Source organism: Heliangelus exortis, chromosome 20 (genome assembly GCF_036169615.1).
Source record: "Heliangelus exortis chromosome 20, bHelExo1.hap1, whole genome shotgun sequence".
NCBI classification, from domain to species: Eukaryota; Metazoa; Chordata; class Aves; order Apodiformes; family Trochilidae; genus Heliangelus; species Heliangelus exortis.
The window spans coordinates 6,406,006-6,422,660 of NC_092441.1; the positions used below are offsets into that span (position 1 = coordinate 6,406,006).

The following is a 16,655-nucleotide window of genomic DNA, read 5'->3' on the forward strand; positions in this document are numbered from 1 at the left end:
TACCTTCGGGTTTTTTTATTTAATCTCACACTGCTCTTCCCAACCAGACTGGTTTTGTAAAGCCACACTGACACCCTGCATCAGAGGAGAAAATGATTCTCACAGCCTGAAGGCATCAATCAGGAACAACTTCTAAGTGTTGTTCATAGCTCAACAGCTGTGTAACAAAACAGCAGGGCACATGTTAGTGGAAAACTTTTATTAGAAAAAAAATCCTTCAATAGACTATTTAGTTTCTTCCTCTCCCTTTCTTACAAGAAACATACCATAGCTGAAACCTGCTACATTCTGGAAAAAAACAGAACAGTTATTGTATAAAACTTATAAAACCTGCTCCTAACTGCATGAGCTCAGGGACCTGTCCTGCTGCAGGCTGCCCTGGGGCTGGTGTTGGTGGCTTGTGACCCATGGGCAGGGCTGTGTTGCATGGAGGTGCAGCCAGCGTGCTGGAGGGAGTCTGGGAGAAAGAGCACTTGAGCTATTGTGAGGCCACTGTGTTTGCTGTGACTTCTGGAGAACCAGGTACAAGGTGAGCTGTGAAACATTTCCCCTCTGTCTCCTGCAGCACCACCATCTCTCAGGTGAAACAGAAATGCTCTCAGCCTAAATTGTGCTTTCCTTAATACACATAATATCTGCTGGTTTGACATAGAAGCCTTCCTTGCCATTTGCTGGCAGCAGCCCAGTATTAGACAAAATCAGTGGAAGAACTTGGTGGGTTTAATGTGCCCTGTGCTTTCCACCTCTCCAAGCCTCCCAAGTCAGGCCAGCAGTAGTTGCAGGCAGCCCAATAGTTCCACACCCTAGCCAGGATAAATCCTATTCACAGGAAGTGCTAGAAAAATATTAATGTGAAAAGAAATTAGAACTTGGAATTGAAGCCTGCTGGTGAAAGTGCTGGAGACATCTCTCCCCCCCTGCTGTAGAGAGGTTAATCTGTCACTTCACTGTAATAATATTTCTGGGCAGCGTCCGTCATCTTCCACTCGGCAGCACGGAACTCGATGATCTCCAGCAGGAGAAGCTGGGACAGGGAGGAGAGCCCCTCCTGCAGGAGGAAACCATCTCGGAGAAGGGTGAAGAGCTCATCCATCCTCTGGGAGTTCATCTTCTCCAGCTGCTCACCAATGCGGTGGAGCTGTAGGACCAGGCAGTCCACCTTCAGAAGGAAGAGAAGAAGAAGGAATGAAGAGGTTCAGCACATCTCAGGGGAGGTCCTCATCAGTCACTTGTGGACCAGCACGTCTTGTTCCCTCTGCTCTAGATTTCCAAAAGGCAACGGTTCTGCTTCTCCCAAGTTGTAATGATCCAAGAGGCAGGAGAAGCTGAATGTCTCTTCTGGCAAAAGAGCTGAAAAAGCACATCCTGAACTCTCCTGTCTCAGACAAAATTGCCAAAGAAATGCAGTGACATTTGCTAATGGCAAGTGACAAAGTGCTAATTTTCTGCAGGATGTCCAGGAAGAGATGGCAAGGCTGAAGACAATGCTGAAGGCAAGGAAATGCCTCAAAGAACAGAGGGAACTGGTTAGAACATAAACTAAAGCTCTTAGAAAGTCTGATGATCTGCAGGAAATGGGCACTAACTGTGTCTCTGGAAAAGAGGGGGAAGTCAATGGGCTGCAGGGGTGGGAGGAATGTGCCAAGATGTAAAAACACCCAAAAGGCCCATCCAAGGGCCCTTACATTTTACAGGAGGCCTTTGCCTGTGACTCAGCCATGCCCTGCACAGGTTGCTCCATACCCAGGCATGTGCTCCAGAAGAGCCTTCTCCATCCCACTGGGGCTGGCACAGTGTCAACACCACAGGCCTGGGCAGGTGGGTGGCAGCCACATAAAGCATTGCAAAGCATGTCTTGGGACCTGTGGGGACAGAGCTGCTCTGCACACCTACAGTCCCTGCAGCTGCCTGCTGCCACCTCCCAGGGCTGCAGTGCCTCAGCAGGTGAGTGTCACAGCTGCTTTTCCCAGCTCTCTGGCCACCAGGGTCCCTTCCAGCACATACTGAAGACGTACCAGGATGTGTAAGACAACATCTCCCCTAGGTTGTGGTTTTGCTGGTCCTTGGCAGGACAAGAGGAACACGAGCAGCCCTCTTCCCTGCACTCACCTCTTCCTCCTTCCGCAGGCTGTCAGGCTGTGCCAGCCGGAACAGGCAGTCGTAAACGGGGTTCACCAGAGCCATCATGGGCATGTTGTTCACCTGTAAGGAGGCAGGAGCCATCATCAGCCTGGGGCTGGAAAGGGAGGAGTTTGCATCTATTTTAAATATTTGCTCTCTTGCTGCTCTTTAAAGAAGGGAACAGAATTTAGCTGTGCTGCCAAATGCCATATGGGTGAGATTTACCTAGGAAACCAGACATTCATGTCTTGAGGAGCCAGAGAAGCTGAATAAATGATATAAAAAACATCTATTTTTAAATGTAAGCAGGTAGTCATGGGAAAGACACTTGTTGCAACAGCATTTTTCCTGCCTCCAGCTCTCCTTGCATAATTCTTACATATACTCCAAGCAAGTGTCAAGTACACACACTGCAACAAAAGCTTGCAGGCAAACTTCATCAGTAGGTGGGCTAGAAATTCCCTGTGGGACCTCACAGCAACTAAACTAGTTCAACCTGGGACAGGATTTCAAACACCAAGTACAAAATAAGGAAGCTCAGACTTTGTGACTTTTCCCAGAGGCAGCCCTGCCTCTCCAAGCCTGTTCACCTGCCTGTAGGTAGCACCAACCCCAGCAACACCCTCACGCTGAGAACCGGCTCCGTCCCCTGCCTCGGGGCTCTGTACAACACCCATCCCACATCCCTGCTCTGGTGTCTTTGGATGCTCAGACTCTTCTGGCCCCCTCTAGACAGCAGCAGCTGGGTGCTCCTGCTCCAGCTCCTTACCCTCAGGTAGTCAAAGATGTTGCAGATGAAGGTGACGTAGCAGATCCAGGCCTGGAGCGAGCGGGTGCGCAGCTCCTCCCTGTCCTTGTACTCCTGCTGCAGCCGGTTCAGCAGGCTCCTCCGGAAGATGCTCTGGCCAACCTGTTTGCTCTCTGCCTATGAGCCCACAAAATCAGGATGGAGAAATTAAATGGGGGTGTGAGAATAGTGGGAGGGGGATGCTGCTTCGTACCCCCTCCCTCCTGTGATTGCCCAGAGGTGGGAAGTTGCAAGTAACTGCCTGTGCTCACCAGCTGCTCGTCTGAATGCTGCCCCTGCACAGGGAAAGGGGCAGAAGAGGAAAACTGGCTGAGAGGTAAGAGCACAGGGCTGGGGTGTAGCCTCTCCTGGCCCAGCCTAGGGACAACCCACAAAGCTTAAATGTTTTGCTGAGCTCTCACCTGGATGATGGTGTAGCAGATGCGCCCCGCTTCCTTGCTGAACACAGAGTCTTTGAGGGACTGGTCCACTATAATATTGGCCACTTTATCCAGGTCCACGTTGCTGGGGTCTGCAGAGAGGACAAACACTGCCAGGACCCAGCACCCTTTGGGCCCTGCTTGTTCTAGGGTAACTGGAAAGCAACAAAAGTAGGACAGGGCCTGGTACAGCTATGCTGTATGGTATGAAACCTCAAGCTCACTCCCACACCAAGAGTCACAGCCCCTCTTGCACACAAATCTGGAGATAGCAGCTCCAGCTGTGTCAGGGTCTGGAGATACAGCCATCACGATGGGAAAATGATGGAGGAAAGCAAGTAGTAAGGGAAAGCAAATGATCTGAATCTGAAATCCCACAACTGCTTCAACACTGGGTTAGCAGCAGCTAGGTGTGCAAACTCACTGTGCAGAGGCTTCAGAAGAGAGGAAGGTACCCCAAAATCAAGGAAAAGCATAAGGATGAGAACCAGGAGCTGCATGTGAACAGCTGCACCATTAAATATTGGAGAGAAGGTGAGAGGGAACAAGAAGAGACAGGTAGCAAAGAGCTTCCTGGAGAAGATTCACCAAACAGCACTCTGTCACCTAAACAGCATTTAAGAAACAGCTTTTCTACACTTAGAAATTTGTGTTCTTTAAAGGGGTCCAAGCACCCAGCCTCATCTGCCAGCCAGGCTGCACATGACAGAGGAGCTATGAAAAGCCTGCTGACCTTTGAGGGCTGTTTTCAGCAGCTTCTGAGTCTCACTGTCGAATGACTGTATTTTGTACTCTTCTTTGCCCGTTTCCCCCATGACTGGCTTCCTCCCAGGGCAAGAGTCTGGGCAATGGATGGGCTAATGACAGTCCCTGGGGAGAGAGCAAACATAGCTTAGTTGGACAGAGAGGCAGAACTTCACCTCACCACTTGGAAAATCCCACCTAGTGCTGGAGCAGGGGCTGTTACCCTGACAGCTCCTCACCCCAAGGAAATGTCTCTGTTATTAGGGCACCCATCTCTGACCCTAGATCTGAGCAAAGCCTCACTCCCACATCTTTTTAAGCCTTACTTCCTACCAGCCTATGACAGGACATAATCTTCAGAGCCTTTACATTTTTCTGAAATGAAAAATATGTCTAGGCCTGTTGATCTGCAGGTTCAAATTGGACAGCACACCAACGCAGCCCCAAAATGCACCTGTCTTCCCTCAGAAGGCTTCCCTGTGGCTGTGTCCCAGAGAATCACACATGGAGCACCCCGTGCAGCAGCTTCCCTGTGCCTTTAAAACACCAATTCAGCTGGCTTCACACAAGAGCCTGGGAAGAATCAAACAAGCACCTAAATATCAAAAGCACACTGGCCAGAGCACACTGCCACCCCCCAATAGCAATAGCTCCTGTCTCATCCTCCTGCAATCAAATAGAGCTCTCTGCAGTACCAACTGCACCAAGTGCTCCTATTTAGTCCCTAGATTAATTTTCTTATGCTTCATGATACAGCAAAGACAGCATGAGGGCATACAGGACACAGAGAGGATGGGCTTTCTTTGACAGGCACATGAGATGATCTGCTGAATACAAAACACCCACAGCACAAGCAGGAGAAGGCAATCGGCCAAATGAGTTTTGCCAGCTTGTTGAAATTCCTGGCTTGTTACTCACCCCTCTCTGCAAACGTGTCCCTACTCAGATTAAAGCAGAAGAGTCCATTGCCCTTTAGAGGCACTGTATACATCTCGCAGGCAGCCCAGCCCCTCAGACACACCACCTGCCACGAAGCCAAGGCACAACATGCAATTACTGAGAGCAGAGACCAGAGCTCACTGGTGCCCGGCTCTGCCCTCCCTGAGAGGTCCGGGACAGACACTGCCCCATGGGGGTGACAATCTGCTCACACTGCTCTCACAGCCACAACTCTCATCTGCACAGGTTACCCGCCCCGAGACCTGTTTCTTTCCCAGATGGATTCACAAGTGGTTGGATGCTCTCTGTTCTGCACCTGGTCAGCTAACACCTTCCCATCCAACCTCTCAACCTCTCCTCTTTCTGCACCGTCTTTCTCCCTCTGTACCTGCACTGCCAGCAGAGCAGCTCCAGCTCACCAGCAGCCCCGTGTCCCACCTGCACCATCGCCGTGTGGAGGAACCTGGGGAGAGCTCAGCTCTGAACGCACTGAAACTGGAAGTGCCCGAGCTCGTCTGGCAGCGTCTGTGCCGTCACCACCCAGCACCTCTCCCAGAGCATCCTTCCCCACGGCTGCTCTGAAGTGCTGTGCCAAGCAACGCTGCCCAGAGCCAAGCACAGCACCGAGCATAAAATCATCCGGACCTCATTTGCACTGGAGACCCTGCTGCTGGGATCACCTCGCCTGAAGTGGCAGTGGGTGACACGGGGCAAAGCATCACCTGTGGGTACCAACTACTCCTATGTGACAGGACCCCACCAGACCAACTGTCCCGGGGAGTGTCGGGGTTAAAGTCCATCTGCTGGTGATCATCCGGCCCTTGTGCCAGAGCTTTGCCTGACGGGATTACACCTGGTGGGACGAGCTGGACGTGTCCCGCACATCGCAAGAGGAGGGACAAAGAGGAGTTACGAGTCTCTCCTGCTGCCCTGAGCACCCACCCGTGTCTGCCCGAGAAGCACTGCCAGGTGCCTGCGACCCCCATCCCAAACCCACCGAGCCGCAGGTGGAAGCCCCAGAACCAAGCCGCCTCCTGCCCGGGACACCCGGCACACCGGAGCCCCCGGGAACCCCCGCTGCTGCCTCGCTTCGCCCCAGCCCCGCCGGGCGGCACAACCCGAAAGGCCCCCGGGACGGAGGGAGCGGCAGAACCCGGAGAAACCAGCTCCCCCCTGGGACCCCCTGGTCACCCCCCGGTACCCCTGGGGCAGGGCAGAGGGAGCCGAACCCAGCCCCACCGACCTGCCGGCCAACCCCGCTGGGTCCTCTGTCCGCCTGGGCATCGCCGGAGCGTCCAGGACCCCGCGGGCCCGGCCCCGCTCAGGTTTCCTCTTAGGTCATTTCCTCGCCCGAGCCGGGGGAGGGCCGGGCCGGGCCGGGCCGGGCCGGGAGAGCAGCGGCCGCCGCAGCGCCACCGCCTGCGAGCCACGGGCAACGGCGGGGCTGGGCACGGCTGCTGCTCCCCCTCTCCCGGGCATCCCCCCGGGCATCCCCCGGCCATCCCGGGAATCCCCGGGCACGGCTTTTGACCCCGCCGTCCCGGGCATCCCCCGGTTGCCTCCCCGCTGCTCCCCCGGGCATCCCCACCTGCAACCCGGGCACTCCCGGCTGCTGCTCGGAGGTTTTCCCCCTCCCCCGGTTCCCCCCCGCTGGTGGTTTCTGGGGCTGCATTTACCCGGCTAAGCCGCTGTCCCCTCCGGGCCTGGGCCGGCTGGTGCCGAGCAGGATGAAAAATGAGTAGGGGGAAAAAAATAAAGAATGGGAAATGCACTAAACCACTGCAACAAAAGGTGAGTGAGGTATAACTTCACCTTTTTTTCCAAAACTTCCAAACATTTTACAGGGGAAGGCACCTCGGGGGTTGAAACCTGCAGAGCATTTAGAGCAGCACTGCCTTGCTGCTGAAACCACAAACAGCCTCAGGAAACACAGAACAAGTAGCTTGAGGACATTTTCTGCCAGGCTGTGTGGCCTGGCTAGATACAAACAACCTGAACTCATCCACCACGGGTTTGTGGCTCGGAACCAGCTGCCAGTCCCTCCCAGGCAGAGCAGTGGGACCAGGCTGCACAAACCTCAGAGCTGGTAATACCCCAAGTGCTGCCCCATATCACAGGGGGGATGGCAGGGCCGTGGCTGCTGCCAGCACCAAGGAGCCAGTGATGGGAAAACCCGATGGCTCCTGCCACCCCACACTCTGAACTCAGATTATCCTCTTTTTAGGGCAGCGGGAGAGCCAGGGTGGCCCTGTGGGGTCCAGCTAAGTGTAAAGACCAGGAGGAAAGGAATAAACCAACTGCAGCCAGACATGAGTGTAACAAAATATTTAATGTACCTTTCCTCAAAGGTAGGCACATGTGCACATTGTGCTCAGATGCTTTCAGACAACAGCAGCTGCAAAAGACCCACTCAGGTAATGCAGCAGAGAATGACAGTTTGACATCACAGGAGAAACTTAAACCCAATCTAGTCCACATCTGACTGTAAAACATTAATTTTGTTTCAAAACTGATGCTAGGCAGCTCTGGATGGGCATCCTGAGGACTGTCCTAGGAACACAGGGTGCCCACCAGCGCTGAAGAAACCACTGTGTTCATCACAGAACTTGTGAGACAATGTTCTCCCCTCCAAGGCCAGCCAGGAGTGATGGGGGATCCCCTAACAACCACAGAGCCACTCATCTTCAACACTTTGCCTGCTAAAGTGCTTTTGGGTGTTCTGATGATAAAAGGCACAGGAAGAAAACAAACACAATTGCTGAGCAGCTTGTGAGGTGAAATTCGGGCAAGGCAAATCCCTGCTGACAGGATTACATGGGAGTGAAATCCCAGCCACCCCAAGAGGCAAACTCTGGTGCAGGCTCTGAGCCTTGAGTCACTTGAAACTCGTCTGGTGCACGTGGTTTCCAAGAGCAAATCCGTCCCAGCATATGGGAGAACAAGCTGAGTGCAACCCTCTCCTATCTCCTGCTCCTCTAAGGCTGGGAAATTCAGCTGCAGACTGATGCCAGAGCAGCACCAGAAATAAGATCTGTCCTCCTAGTGCTTTGCACTAGGGCAGTCTCATTCCCAAAGAGAAAAAATATTCCTATTACAGCCTTTTCTCCAGCAGTGACTCCCAGTTAGCAAAAAGCATGGAAATTTCTGAGACACAGATGCTGCTGGCCAGAGGGAAGGGATGAAGTGACTGTTAGATGCAACCTCTAATATTGTATAATGTTGTCACTTCTTTCTTCTTCCCCCATCAGAAGACTGAGTGCCTTTATGGGCCTGTAACATTTATGACTAATGGCCCAAAGGGATATATCAGCCACCCAGCATGCCAGAGCTCTCCAACAGAGAGTGCCTCTTCCACAGCCTGGGCCAGCCAGGCACAACTGAAACCCTGATTTTGCCATCTGTTGGGTGGAGGCAAACCTATCTAATGCAGAGTGAAGGAAAAAAAATATCCCAGAGAAGACAAGCTGCCCTATACTCCCCATTGCTGCCCTCTCTGCCCAGCAGCTGTTTGCCTGAAGCACTTCAAACTCCACAGAATACTGGAGGAAAATCCTCTTAGCAGAATCCAGTTTTCTCTTCTTTATTCTTTAACCTGTGACCACCAAAGCACCTATTCCAAGGTTCCCACTGTCAAGTTCCTAACCAGTTTTCCCCTATTTTGTGCAGTTTAACAGAAGCTCTTTGGCATAAAGTGGGAAACAAGAGTCTTGTGATATTTAGACAGGTTAGATGAGTCCCAATTCCTATGAAAGCCAAGGTTGGCACAGAATATTTTTTTCTGTGGCCAGTCCTGTCCCTGATAACCATGACAGAATTCCTCTGCCAGCAGCCCAAAGACAGTAACAATCCCAACCTATTTGTGTCTGGAAATGAGATGTTTCCCTGCCTCAGCAGGATGTCATGAGGGATGTCCTAGGTTCATCATTAGTTATGATATCTTTCCAACAACAACAGAAGAACAATAAACAAAGGCAAAACGTTGTTAAGATTATTTGGGGGAATCTGAAAAGAGCCTGAATAACACAGGAAAACACCAGCAGAACTGAGGCACTTTGAGAAACTTAGCTCCCTACTCTTTGCATTTTCTCCTCTAAGCAAAACTACCCATATTTAGGGTACATGAAGATAACACTCCCTCTTTGAGGCTCATGTATTAACCTGACACTGCTCAGTGGATTTAATTTTATGTAGTTCTCAAAATTCACCTGCAACCAGTCACTGCACTCCAAGATTTCAAACCAAGGTGGGCACAAAGTTATTTGGCCTGGGCTTGCAAGGAATCTCTCCAGATATGTTACCTACCAGTGAAACAGCTGCTCTTTAAAAACAGCTTCTCACAATAGCTCAGGATAAGTGAGCAGAGCTGATATGCTCAAAATCACCAGGAGAAGTTGCATCAACAGAATGGAATTGGTCACACTGGAATTCTGCCAGGCCGTTTGGAATTAACACCCTGAATATTGCAAAAGAGCCACAAAAAGCTCTGCTTTAAGAGAAGAATCATCAAACTGCAGTGCTCTGCCCTATCCACCACTTGCCAGATGACTAACATGCTGTTGTATCACAGCAGTTCTTCCTCAGAAACCTCACACTTCTGGTGCAGCCACACCCTGCTCAGTTTGAAAAAACGGAGAATAACTGAAGGTGAAAACAGCAATTTTCCTCTTTTTCCCTGTTACATAAACCAGTTGTTGGTTGGTTGTTTTGGGTTTTTTTTGCCCTTTCATGAAACCTTTGAAACTCCAGAAAAACACTTCACCAGCTCAAATTGGTCATCCTTTTCTTGTCAAACACCACACCACACCAACCAATTTGGATTAGATGTTCACCTCTCCCACTTCAGCTAATCTTGTCAAAACATTTTCATCTGTTAGCATCACTGTAGGACTGAGGTTCAGAAATGTTTTGTGACTACTGTAGAAACATTTGCTAGAAACATTCAAAGGTGGTATTGAAAAACAAAACAAGACATTTACTAGTTTACACAGGACTTTTCCTTCATTATTCCATCTTAAGCTAAATATTTCTAACTCTGTACAGCATTTGTTTACTCACTGCATTGATGCAATAAACCCTGAAGTAAGAACTGGGCTTGTGCGTTGAATCCCCTCAGAACAGGGGTCTTAACCAGCAGGTCTACTTGTAAAAAGTGTGACTGAGGCAGTGCAAAAATCTAAGAGCTGTATGGCAAGACACGCAGGAAGAGAAATGTGCTCTCAGGATACAATCAAACTCTCCAGAGTTAAAGAAAGAGCAAATCTGAGTCAGCATGAGCCACTAGAAGATTCTGTGTAAGGTGGCTGAGAGTGTGCAGCCAGCAAGTGGTAATCAAGAGGCATCAGCTGGCAGAAAAGGAAAGGAAAACCAAGAGTCCATGCATACTGAAGAGGTTTCAACAGACTTCACAACAGCAGGGCAGAGCTACCTGTGCAACACAGAGAAAAGCAAACAGCTGTGCAAACATCAGGCCAGAGAGCATGGAAATAAAGCTGTGCGTCTGCAGCGACAGAAGGGATGTGTGCTGGTTCAGCAGCACTGTGCCTGGGTCCCTCACTTAGGATCCAGGTCAAGCACAGGAATTCACCCACTTTTTCAGTGCCTTTTCAGAGCAGTCTCTGCTAGGTAGCTGTCTGCTTGATTCCTCACCACTCCCCCCACTCAATGTGTACTGATATTAGAACAGACAGGAAAAAAAGGTGCTCAGCAGAACAACTTCCAGCAAAGCAGCTCAGTGTCTTCAGAACTGCAGTTGCCTTCTCCTTCTGTATGATCCCAGGAGGTGATTTCTCAGAGGCTGGTGGAACTTGGGGAGTTCTGACATTTCCAGCATGCTCCTGACAGAGCAAAGCCATCAGTTTCCTCCCCTCCAGGAGAGCTCCAGGTAGCCATACAAATGCCCCTCTCAGCCTTCCCTCCTCACAGTGCTATCGGTGTTCTTCAGGGTACACAAGAAGCTGCAGAACAGCTCATACCAAAAGAAGACAAGGCCAGTAGAGGCTGCAGCCTTCAGCAAGCTGGGAGAGAGGCCCTTAAAGAATCCACCTGGGCCCTCCTCTCGCATGATCTGCCTTATGCAGTCCAGGAGACCCCTATACACCCGTACCTGGGAGAGAAACAGCAAGAAACAGCTTCTCAGATCCAAACAATTTGAAGGAAAAGAGAACGTTTCCCCATTTCATGAGAAAAAAAAAAGTATTTCCTGGAAAGATCTGTATTTTTCTGACAGTGTACTTCAAGGTGGTGAGGATGATGCTAAAAAACACAAGTATTTAATGTGCTTTGAATTTCAGGATGTTCTGTACAGAAGACACATGCTGAACACGTGATGCTCATTCCTTATATCAAATTTTAATTGCAGAAAGGGATCCTGACAGACAGGTGATCCCAGCATAAAGCTATTGCCATCCTCTGCTAGGAACTTGGTCCTGAATCACAAACACCAAACTGCATCTAGAAAAGGAAAGTAAATCAAAACCCCTTTGCTTGCCTAACTCATCCCCAGCTCTGACAGAGCCAAGCTGATGCAGATGGATGAGAAGTCAGAGGACAGGTACATGTTGGACAACGTCATAAAATGAACCCAGTTTATTCATGCAGCTATTCCCATTACTAAGCAGGGCAAATGCTCAGCTTCCAGAAGTTCCCCAGTAAGAACACAAAGGTACCACTGGTGAATCACCACTACATTACTGTGATGAGTGGCTCTGCATTGTTGTGATGCAAATCCATACCCAAGAAAACCTCCAATTCTAAAATTTCTCACCTGCCCAAAGGCTGCTCGGGCCTGCTCAAAGCCACCCACTTGCAGTCGTTTTTTGAAGACATCAAAAGGGTAGGTGAGGGTTTTGCTGATGATTCCAGCACAGCTGCCACAAACAAGGTTTTTAACATTGCCTGAGAAGTAGAAAGGAGAGAGGAGAGCAGGGAGAGAAAACAGAGGGTTAGCAGTGAGTTAAAGATCACGAGAGCTAAGTTAAAAACCCCTTTTCACAAGAAGTAAGGCCAAAAGGCCCTCTGAAGTTACAAACTCCTAAACTAGTATTCATCCCTCTCTCTTCAGATCACAGACAACATTCAAATGCCTACCTCCCTTCTTTCCTTCAGCTGGAATCACCCATTCAGAAAACTGCTGCAGGATGTTGTAGAAGTAGAACTGGAGACCAGCATATGGAAAGATGGCAATGATTGTGGGGGTCAAACCTCTATAGAAAGTCTGAGGCCCTTCTGTCCGGTACATGGTCAGCACTGCGTGGCGGAGGTTGTGGTATATCTGGGCAATAAAGAAGAGGCTGACTCTCCAGTGAAGCAGACTCCCCAGCAGCAAACCAAAGGTCAGATTATTTCCCAGTAATGAGGACAGGAATTTCCCACTGTCCAAAATACAACTGACTGGTTTTCAGCACAAAGCAATGAACAAAGTGGTTTTGCACATCTTCACACCGTGGTCTCAGCTAAGCCCAGTAACCAAGCTGGCAACCTAGACCTATCTCTGAGCCACAAGTGATTAACTGAGCCAACAATCATTAGCTCTACACCCAAAGGCCTGGGCTGACTCTGTATTCCACATCCAAACCACACTTCTGAGGGGAAGAAACAGGACACAGAGCTGAGAGCTGTGGCCTGAGACCACTTGCACCACAGATTATTTTTTTTTCTCTTAACAGCTCTGCTTACTTCTGCAATGGAATTCATGCAATAAATCCTGCAATTCTACTGCAGGTTAAGTCAAAAACCAGAAATGGCTCTGATACAAACCTATATGAGTCTGGTTACTACAGACCTAATTAGCATGGAGACAATTCTCGCATAAACAAGAGCATGAAACACAGGTGAAAGGTGACTGGGTGACTGGTTTCAAGTATTGCCCCCAGCACTATCTAAACATGACTCTGTTCAGGTGGAAAATGTCAAACAAACAATGTTTGACAGTGCAGGGAGTGCATTCTGTAAATGGCCAACATCTGAAATGAGAATCGAGTTATCCTGTTAAGGACAGTTTTGCCTTTCTGGATCACCTGTCAGGAGTCAAACACAATCAGGAGCAGCAAAATATCATTAAGAAAGTTGTGTCAATAGCACAGAGTATCCATAGCAACACCAGTGCAAACATTACCCAGGAACAGCCCCTCTCCCTTTACGCCAACCCGCAGACTTTCGTACTTTTCAAACCTCCCGTTATTTCTACACGTGAAATAATGACACTGCTGGGGAGGGGAATTCCAAACATTAATCCTGAACCATACCTTGGGCTCACCCTGAGCAGCAAAGCGGGTGCGCAGGGTGTCCACAGGCTGGACAGCAACCGTGGCCGTGCAGGCAGCCAGCCCGCCGCAGAGGAAGTGCACAAAGGAATCGCGGGCATCGTAGGAGGTGACGTGGTGCACCAGCTTTGTCAGGCTTTCAAACGCCATGAACTTAGAGAAACAAACACACACACACACACACAGGTCAGGAACCAGCCCTTATCACCCACACGGATCTCCCCCTCCTCTTCTCCTTTCACCAAAAGAGCTCCGCCCACCGCCTGGGATCACCTTGCTGTCTCTCTCTGTCCTTGAAATGTCCTTCCCAAGCTGAAGCAGGTAAGAGCCATGTGCTCAATGTGCTCAAATACCCTGTGCAAAGCAGAGCAGCCTGGGGAATGCTTGGGGTACTCTGATTGCTTGAAACTCCTGCTAAATCTTGCATTTAGAATTGTGAAAAATTCATTTTAATGCTCTATGTGTCCTGGATAGTAGTTGCTATATTATAGATACACTGCCCATTTATCTTTCAACCACTGCTCATAAAAGATATTGCTAATGTTTACAAACCAGGCAGAACAATGCTGTATAAAACACCATCATCAGCTTCACTGTTATTTTCAGCCATTAGGGTGACAACATGAACAAAAGCAAAAAAAAAACTAGACAGGGCACAAACAAGAACAGGTAAGCCAAGCATCAGGAACAAACAGGGCCTGTCTATGACACCAGACACAGACAGAATTCAGCTTGCTATAGCTGTGCTCCAGCTGGCCAGGCAGGTGTTCAGCTAGCTCAGGAATTGTACATCAGCATCCTATAGCTAAACATCTTTGAGTCTGGAGCTGGCTTGGATCAGTACAGTTTAAACCTGGACCTTTCTGAATCTGCCCATGCAGACATTGTGAGGAGGAGCAGAGCAGAGTCCTGTCTAGGTAAACTGGGCTGAGGTGATGTGTGGTCACCTTACCTGAACAGCTCCGTAGCCAACAGAAAGGAACTGAGCAGGAACATGGCCCTTCCAGAAAGCCACCAACCCCTCTTCCTGGAAGATGCGCTGCACAGCTTGCAGGATGCTGTGGTACTTAGCTGCTGGGTTTCTGGAGGAGAGCTGCTCAATCTGAAGCTAGAGGAGGACAGAAAGTATCTTCCACATCACATTTCAACAAGGTTCACACGTCAAATTCAGGAATTCACAACCCCAACAGACAGTCGATGCTTGAGGATGACATTCTGCCTTCCCACAGACATCTAGAATTGACTGGGATGGGTTTTTTTAGGTAGGGTTCTAAAAGAATAAAACCACATATGCAACACAAAGGGAATCAGTAGGGATGATGGTGAAATTCAGTTAGCAGAGATCATTCAGAAAAACAAAGACAACACACTGTGAAAAACACAAGATCCCATTCAAACACTCAAGTTCAGCTATACAAAAGGAAGCAGTGGACACAAGACAGGGCCTTGCATAACCTGTGCACGCTGTAGGTGAGAGCTGATGAGCAGATTTAGTGCTCTTCAGTTACACAAGTGACCTGTAAGAGGCTCCTTCACCCCATCCCCAAGGGTGCCACGAGGAAGGTACCTGAAAGCGGATCTTGAGGACATCCAAGGGGCTGACAAGGACCCGAGTGACGAAGCCGGACGCTGATCCTGCTGCAGCCGCTTCCACCGTGGAGACGCACTGGGCCTCCGGGTCATAACCGACCATGCCGGCCCGGTGTCCTCACAGCCTGGGCAGGGGGACAGGGTGTTCCTGTGAGCCCTCCCCAGGCAAACAGCTCTCCTCACTCCTTACCACACCAAAGCTTTAAGCCTCACGCCGCAGCCCCCTCCATCCCACCCCAAGCCTCCCGCTCGCCCCCTGAGGCCCTCAGCTCTCCCCTTTCATCCCCCCAAACCCCTTCCCTACCCCAAGGGCCACGCAGCTCCCCCCTCACCCCAGCTCCTAATCCCACCGCCACCTCCCCTCTCCCCACAGCAACCACCAGAGGAAGATAGGGAGCCAAACCCCTGTCGTGCCCGCTGCCGGGGGGCTGTTGGCGGCCCAGGGCCCGCTCCCTGCCGCGGGCCCCACCGGGACGCCTCCCCCGCCCGCCCGCCGCGCCGGCGTCTCCGGCAGCACTGCGCCTGCGCGCCGCGGGGGCCGCTGGGAAATGTAGTCCCGCGGGCCCCCTCCCCGCGGCAGCGGCACCGAAATGGAGGGGTCCCGGCCCACAGCCGCTGGTGCTGCTGAAAACGACTCCTGCACTGGGGATCCTGCATTCCGGCAGCTCCCGGGCTGCTGCTTTTCTGGATCTGGTGGCGGAGAGTAAAGTGCGGCGGGATTTAAGGTTTTCTGCAGCCCAGCACCGGCTTTGCTGACCCAGGCACCGGAGACAGGAGTTGGTACTGGGGTTCTTCCACTACGGCCTTGGCTATGACACTTGCAATAGCAACAAGCATTTTTCTTCCCTCTATAAAGCACAAAGGAAGATTTTCTAAGCTTTTCATAGAGACTGAAAGTACAAAGAGCACACGATTTTGGAGAATATGTTCTGCTACAGCATTACAATCGAGCCCAGAGCTCCCAAACCACACTGCAAATCACTTCTGTACTGACTTTACTGGCAGAAATAGAAAATAAAATTAATCCAACAATTTCAGAGCAACCACAAACTCCTTGACTACATCTGCATTTGAGCATAACTCAAAACAGCTGCTAAAAAATAACCCAAACACTTATGTGAGTATTGTATATGAAAATATACTACAGAATTCACAGGCACCTTGGGAAAGCAAGCAAAGGCTGGAGAGAAGCTGCAGAGCTGAGGGAATATGCAGAGCTGTGCTGATCCAGCAGAGCAAAAGCTCCCACGACAGTCTGAAGCCATGGCTGCTGTGCTTACCCAAGTTAGGCACCCATCTTCCCCTCTGTCCTTCAGCAAGACACTCCAGAAATACCTGGTGCAGAGTCTGTTCTCCATTGCTGCCTCCTTACATTTTCTGCCCAGAGAGATTGTGGTGTCTGTCTCTCTGGAGGCTTTCAAACCCCCTCTGCTTGTCTTCCTGCCCCAGGATATCCTGCTTTGGCAGGGGGGTTGGACTAGATGATCTCTAGAGGTCCTTTCCAACCCCTGACATTCTATGACTTCAGTCTGTACCACAGAGGCATCTGACCTTTTAAAAACCCAGCAACTGCCACATTCCCATTCAGCTGACAGATAGATGGTCTTCAAACCTGGAAACAACACCCTCATTCCTTTCCCTGTCCTCATTATCCATGCAGCCACACGTGCCAGGTGACATGGCTCCCCACTGACAGCTTGGAAAAGGAAAAGAACTCACCCAAGCATGCAGAGATCAAACTATGATGAAGAATCTGAGCACTTCAGGCCAGAG

At 50.3% G+C, this 16,655-nt stretch overlaps 2 protein-coding genes across 11 annotated transcripts; both read right to left on the minus strand.

Annotated features, from left to right (window-relative positions):
• Positions 1–184: 184 nt before the first annotated feature.
• Positions 185–6,410, minus strand: MIF4GD (MIF4G domain containing). 5 transcript variants are annotated; one of them, XM_071764042.1, is made up of 7 exons: positions 6,275–6,396; positions 5,011–5,116; positions 4,082–4,218; positions 3,331–3,503; positions 2,891–3,046; positions 2,110–2,202; positions 185–1,159 (listed from the first exon to the last, which is right to left on the minus strand). In XM_071764042.1, exons 3-7 carry the CDS (start codon positions 4,161–4,163, stop codon positions 932–934), a joined length of 732 nt encoding a protein of 243 aa, XP_071620143.1. In that variant the 5' UTR covers positions 4,164–4,218; positions 5,011–5,116; positions 6,275–6,396; the 3' UTR covers positions 185–931. The 5 variants fall into 5 exon arrangements, with proteins under 5 accessions (XP_071620143.1, XP_071620146.1, XP_071620142.1 ...); XM_071764045.1 differs by lacking the exon at positions 5,011–5,116 and having other exon boundaries at positions 3,331–3,440; positions 6,275–6,410; XM_071764041.1 differs by lacking the exon at positions 5,011–5,116 and having other exon boundaries at positions 6,275–6,410.
• A 931-nt stretch (positions 6,411–7,341) lies between these two features.
• SLC25A19 (solute carrier family 25 member 19) lies at positions 7,342–16,323 on the minus strand. Of its 6 annotated transcripts, none has more exons than XM_071764036.1 (8): positions 16,163–16,323; positions 15,640–15,730; positions 14,860–15,007; positions 14,245–14,400; positions 13,275–13,445; positions 12,118–12,301; positions 11,795–11,925; positions 7,342–11,134 (listed from the first exon to the last, which is right to left on the minus strand). In XM_071764036.1, exons 3-8 carry the CDS (start codon positions 14,983–14,985, stop codon positions 10,934–10,936), a joined length of 969 nt encoding a protein of 322 aa, XP_071620137.1. In that variant the 5' UTR covers positions 14,986–15,007; positions 15,640–15,730; positions 16,163–16,323; the 3' UTR covers positions 7,342–10,933. The 6 variants fall into 6 exon arrangements, with proteins under 6 accessions (XP_071620137.1, XP_071620135.1, XP_071620136.1 ...); XM_071764034.1 differs by having other exon boundaries at positions 15,469–15,730; XM_071764039.1 differs by lacking the exon at positions 7,342–11,134 and adding an exon at positions 11,348–11,481 and having other exon boundaries at positions 15,469–15,730.
• Positions 16,324–16,655: the final 332 nt, after the last annotated feature.

Coding starts and splice junctions, on each gene's coding strand:
- MIF4GD (XM_071764041.1), bottom strand. CDS start 4,163: ATGGGGGAAACGGGCAAAGAAGAGTACAAAATACAGTCATTCGACAGT. Junction 3,504..4,081: donor GCTGAAAACAGCCCTCAAAG/GTCAGCAGGCTT, acceptor GTTGCTTTCCAG/TTACCCTAGAACAAGCAGGG. Junction 1,160..2,109: donor GCCTGCGGAAGGAGGAAGAG/GTGAGTGCAGGG, acceptor TTCCTTCTGAAG/GTGGACTGCCTGGTCCTACA.
- SLC25A19 (XM_071764036.1), bottom strand. CDS start 14,985: ATGGTCGGTTATGACCCGGAGGCCCAGTGCGTCTCCACGGTGGAAGCG. Junction 12,302..13,274: donor CTGCTCAGGGTGAGCCCAAG/GTATGGTTCAGG, acceptor TTTATTGCCCAG/ATATACCACAACCTCCGCCA. Junction 11,135..11,794: donor CCCGAGCAGCCTTTGGGCAG/GTGAGAAATTTT, acceptor TTTCTCTCCCAG/GTACGGGTGTATAGGGGTCT.